The 5,240-nt window shown below is 53.6% G+C and overlaps 1 protein-coding gene across 1 annotated transcript in view; it reads right to left on the reverse strand.

The window, feature by feature from the left end:
• Nucleotides 1-2,856: 2,856 nt before the first annotated feature.
• SUMO3 (small ubiquitin like modifier 3) overlaps nucleotides 2,857-5,240 on the reverse strand; it is a 10,003-nt gene continuing 7,619 nt past the window's right edge. The window contains 2 exon segments of the mRNA XM_024758381.1: nucleotides 2,857-4,112; nucleotides 4,115-4,166. Of these exon segments, the coding sequence (XP_024614149.1) occupies nucleotides 4,075-4,112; nucleotides 4,115-4,166 (90 nt within the window). The 3' untranslated portion in view covers nucleotides 2,857-4,074.

Raw genomic sequence — 5,240 nt, forward strand, 5'->3', positions numbered from 1 at the left:
CGGTAGGGAACTCTGCAGAAGATCCCGGAGCAGCGAGCGCCCGCAGAGTGTGTGTGAACCGCCTGTTCCGTCCTCGTGGCCTCAGGGCGGCCCCGACGGCGGGGACGGGGATGGAGGATCGTGGACAGAGGATGGAGACGGCGGGAAGGGCGGACGAGGGGGGCGGTGGGCAGGGCTGGCCACTCGCGGGCCGGATGAGCAGATGTCGTTCAGACTATTTGCTGAAGGTACACCGTGGACGGTGTCGGGGCTCCCTCGCTGTCACCCCTGCAGTTCAGAGGAGGCGACTTTCAGGCCCAGCTGCAGTCAGAGCGAGAATCCACGCGGAACACACTTGGTGCCCCGGTGGCTACCCTCACACCGCTTTAGGTTTGAAAAAGTGAGATTGGCGATTGTGGCGGTTTTATGCCGTGTCGGTGTGGTTCTGGATTCCACTCGGCCAAGAGAGGAGCTTTGGGAGCTCGAGGTGGGAGCAGAGCAGCGGCCAGACCCCTCCCCCACCCCAGGTGTGGACGGGCTCCCCTCCCAACCGCCAGCCTGCTGACCAGCAGCTCCCGGAGGCAGCGGGTCCAGACTTCCCCACGGCCCCCTTGGCAGTCCCCCAGGCCACTGCTTCAGGAGGCCAGCAAGGGGCCATACACCGCCCTCCCCCCGCCCCCGCTGCTGCTCTGGCGTCTCCACTGAGTAATATGCATCGGATAACTAGACTGGCGAGTCTTTTTTTCGTAACATTCATGGTGGTTCTACTGACTGGCCCACTGATCTATCTGTTGGTCTATTTATTTATGCCTCTTAGAACCCCATTCTTACTTCAGAGGAAGTCAGCACATTTAGTGCTTTGTGGCAAGGATATGTGCACCTTTTAAAAAAGAAAAGTTTTTATCTTCACAACACATACCCAACGTACTCCTCTATAGAATTTCTATGTAATGTCCTGTATAATTCTTTAGCACAGTACACAACTCATCTGTCTCCTGTAACCAGAAACATGTCCCATGAGGGCAGGGTGTTCTCTTCTCGTGTGCTCCTGGATGCAGCCTCAGTACCTGGACGTGGCAGGAGGTATCTGTCGAGCTGAATAAAATTAAACAATTCGCACAGACCTCACAATGGTGCATATTTTGCGGTAGAGGTGTCACAAAAATTCAGTCTGACACTGTCTTTTCAAATGACCATGGTGATTTATAAGAACAACACAGTACTTTTAGACAGTTCCAAAGAGTAATGGATTTGCACAAATACTCATGCGCTTCACCTGTTCAAGTAGTTGCCCTCTCTGCAATCAAACCACACCCCATCCCCCCAAGCCGGTCAGGGGTCAGAGGGTGTGGTTCCCATGGAGGCTAAAGGAAAACTCCACTTGGTCACCTAAAGGAAGTGTGGGTGATGAAAAGCATTGTCATCAACATTATGACGCTCAGACAACAGCACCTGTCAGATGCTGGGTATTTTCTTAGCTGCGTCCACGTCTGTGTCACTGCTGTCTTTGTCACATCACTTTCCTGTTGTAGAGCAGTGTGTGTATTCACAGCTTGTACCAGGATTAGTTTCAAGTGACAAAAACCCAAAACATGAGGTGCTCAACGTAACAGAAGGCTCTCACCTCACTGTGGCTGGTGGGACGGCCTCGCCTTCAGGGAGGCAGGCCCCCTCCACCCGTCTTCTCTGAGATTCAAGTGTAACTGGGCACCCTGTATTTTATTCACTCAATCTGGCAACTCTCTGCTCGGTCAGTCGGTCCTGGTATCCCCAGGGCTCTGAGTAGCAGGTGTGTGAGATCAATACTTAGAGGCTTTGGTCCACTGGACAGGCCAGCGAGTTTCTTTGGGAACTGAAGTTCTGAGGTACAAGAAGGATCTCCTTTTTGCAGTTCCTTTCCATGGAACCTGTGTCTCGTGGCAGAGCCAATATTAACACATGCTTCCCCACCTGTGCTGTGCAGCACAGCCAGGCTGGCATCGCCCGTGCGCCTGGAACTGAGGGGTCCTGGGACATGGGACTTGCGGTACCGGAACTGAGAAAGTGCCGGCTGGGACCCAGGGCACCAACAACAGCATCAATAGGGCCTGTCTCCAGCTGAAGCATCAGTTTAACCCACAGATTCTGGGAGTTGGGTTCAGGTCACATTATTTTTAAAACATCGATATCAACAGATTATTCCGAATGCACAATGCGCACACATTTCTAAGATAAAAGACAGCCGCCAGGACGCTGCCTGCTCTTCGGTCAGCAGCACCGTTCTAAGGCCCCCGAGGAAACAGCGCTGCTCCTAACCTAAGGCACCCCGGCATGTCCCTCTCGGCCCAAGTGCAGGGGCTGCCCGGTCGGGCTTCGCCACCCGCCGCGGCACCTGGCACACGACCCAGTCGCTGTGCTGCGCCTTCACCTCCCGCCGCTGCTGTAAGTGAATCAAGTGCCCCCTGCCCGGCTGCCCTTGACCTTTCAACTTGTGCTTACCTCGCCTGATGCACCCTGGTGCTGTCACAGCGTGGCACGCAGGGAAGTTCTCAAATTAGTGCCAACTCGCTTCCGTTTCCAACAGGTGAGTGAGTAGGTTGTCAACTGCACCAAGGACAAGTCTTATACTCAAACACCAAAAACATCGAGAAGCCCAGATGTAACGGCGACCCTCCAGCCGGGACACCCAGGAGAGGACGGAGGGGAGTTCTGAGGGTGAGGGGGTGTCCTCGGCAGGAGGCGCCACCCGCCTGGGAAGCCTGCGCGGGCGCAGGAAGGGGGGCAGCGGTGAACCGGCCTTTAGATCGAAGTCTGAGTGGCCTCGCTGGAGGGTCGCTGCAAATACTGAACGTGACACAACGCCCAAGCTCCATACGCAGTGCTGGATACAAGCCGAGAGACAGAATACCAAACTGTATTTACTGTTGACAGTAGTAAAGGACAACAAATAATGTACAAACGGGAGTAAACACAACAGAGCCAGCAGACATCCCACCCGTGCCCGAAGAGCAAAATACAAAGGAAAGGCAGAGACATCTTCAGCGAGATGCCAGCCAGACAAGAGATGACGGTGGTCGCGCGGCCCAGGTGACCCGACAAGCAATGCCGGGCCATCCGGCTGCAGTGGGGCCACACACGAGGGCAACAGGACAACTCTCGGAGTTTAACCAGGACAGACCCCAAATGCTTCACAGAACTGAAATCACATGTAACACGTAAACTCCATACCAACTTGGGGAGCAGAGCACAGTCCGTGGGGAGACCCCGGAGCCGTCTTTCACTCGTAACCACACTTTGAAGCAGCTCTTTTACACAAAAACGTTAATTGCAAAATCAGCAATACTCTATCTTCCTTTTTTACGTACAGACTGTCATTCATCAGAAGCAAACACTGGAAGAAATCTGAGGCCCCGGCACTATTACCAGGTGAGACGTGTGGGAATTACTTTTTTCTCTGTTAAGGAAAAGGGGAAAAGCCAACTTTCACTGCCCCTGAACAGCATCACTGGCCATGGGTGGCGATGGGTCCTGGGCCCCAGGCCCCACGCGGGGCCACGTTACTGAAGAACTTCTTACCTTTTAAGAAACAGTCCAGTATTTTCCCTTCAACTTTACTATATTCTGACAAAGCTTACACTTGTAATATTTAGGATTAAAAAAACCCTGTGCCAGCAAGAAACGATACGTGAAAGTTTGTCTCCCGTCCCGACTGTGTCCCCAAAACTCACCCCACAGAAACACCCCCAGAGCAGTGACGCGAGTTCTCTACATGACTGGAATGGGTAGGGGCCGGTACCTGGGGTAAGAGCCCCACCTAGATGGAAAGTGGGCACTCAGGCCACAAGTTTGGGGGAAATGTCATAGGAGGGAGGAAAAACAAAAATGAAAGTAAAAACAAAAACAAAACCCCTCGCCATACATTTTACCCAAACAGAGGTACCGGGGTGATGGGCTGGGGGAAGCCGTGGACATCCCCGCGGCCGCACTGAAGTACATCAGAGAGCAAAGTCCTTCTGGGGAATGTCCTCGGTGTCTGAGCCTCCCGGGTGCGGGCATGGTCACACCTTCACTGTTCAATAGCGAACACAAGCGCAGTGACACGAGGGGACGGTGGCTCTAGGGGCTGCACCCCAGAGGCAGCTGGCCGCCCCGGACCCCCCCGTCTGCTGCTGGAACACGTCGATGGTGTCTTCGTCCTCCATCTCCAGCTGCAGGCACAGAGGGGGCAGTGAGTATCCTCACGGCACAGGAAGGGGTCCCACCCCGCTGAGCACCAGGGTCTTGGAGCTGCCCCCGCCCACGCCAGGGACACCACCCTGAGGTGCCTGAGCCCCGAGCCTGCCGTCGGTGGGCACCCGGGGACAGAGGCTGAGCTGTGGATTTCCAACAAGCCCGCTTATTCCCCAAGCTTCCCCTAACAAAGGAACGGTCAACATTAGGGACTTGACCTGATAGAAACACTAAGTCCTGTTACAAATAAACAAGTCTCTATAAAGTTTTACTGAAAAGTACAAACCGGCTAACGTTGCAGACCCAGTATCCAGGCTACAAGTGGGTGGTGACCGCACGTGCCCGGCTCGCCTGGAGCCTGCAGATGGCGGCGGGCATGGGCAGGCCCAGGCCTCGTCCCTGTCTCTGGACCACCTCCGCCGGGCACCCAACCCTCCTGGTCCCTCTCCCAACACAGAAGAGGCTGACAAAGGACATCTTCCTCATTCGAAAACTGAACCTCAAAATTACAAAGTCAAATGATCTAATAATTAAAGCCATTAAGAAAATGTAGGGACTTCCCTGGAGGTCCAGTGGTTAGGACTCCACGCTTCCACTGCAGGGGACACAGGTTCGATCACTGCTCGGGGAACTGAGACCCCACATGCCGCAGAGCACAGCCAAAAAAACAATTTTTTTTGATAAATAAAGAAAATAAAAGGTAAGGTGGGTATTCCCTGGTGGTCCAGTGGTTAGGACTCCACGCTTCCACTGCAGGGGACCCAGGTTCGATCCCTGCTCGGGGAACTGAGACCCCACATGCCGCAGAGCACAGCCAAAAAAACAATTTTTTTTGATAAATAAAGAAAATAAAAGGTAAGGTGGGTATTCCCTGGTGGTCCAGTGGTTAGGACTCTGCATTTCCACTGCCGAGGGCCCAGGTTTGGGGAACTAGGATCCCGCAAGCCACCTGGTGCGTCAAAAAAAAAAAAGAAAGAAAATGTAATTCTTTCTATGTGAGAAGCAATCAGTGCCTCTCAAATGCAAGTATTTAAAATGGAAGTTATGAAATG

This window comes from Neophocaena asiaeorientalis, unplaced genomic scaffold, assembly GCF_003031525.2.
Source record: "Neophocaena asiaeorientalis asiaeorientalis breed wild unplaced genomic scaffold, Neophocaena_asiaeorientalis_V1.1 scaffold45, whole genome shotgun sequence".
NCBI classification, from domain to species: Eukaryota; Metazoa; Chordata; class Mammalia; order Artiodactyla; family Phocoenidae; genus Neophocaena; species Neophocaena asiaeorientalis.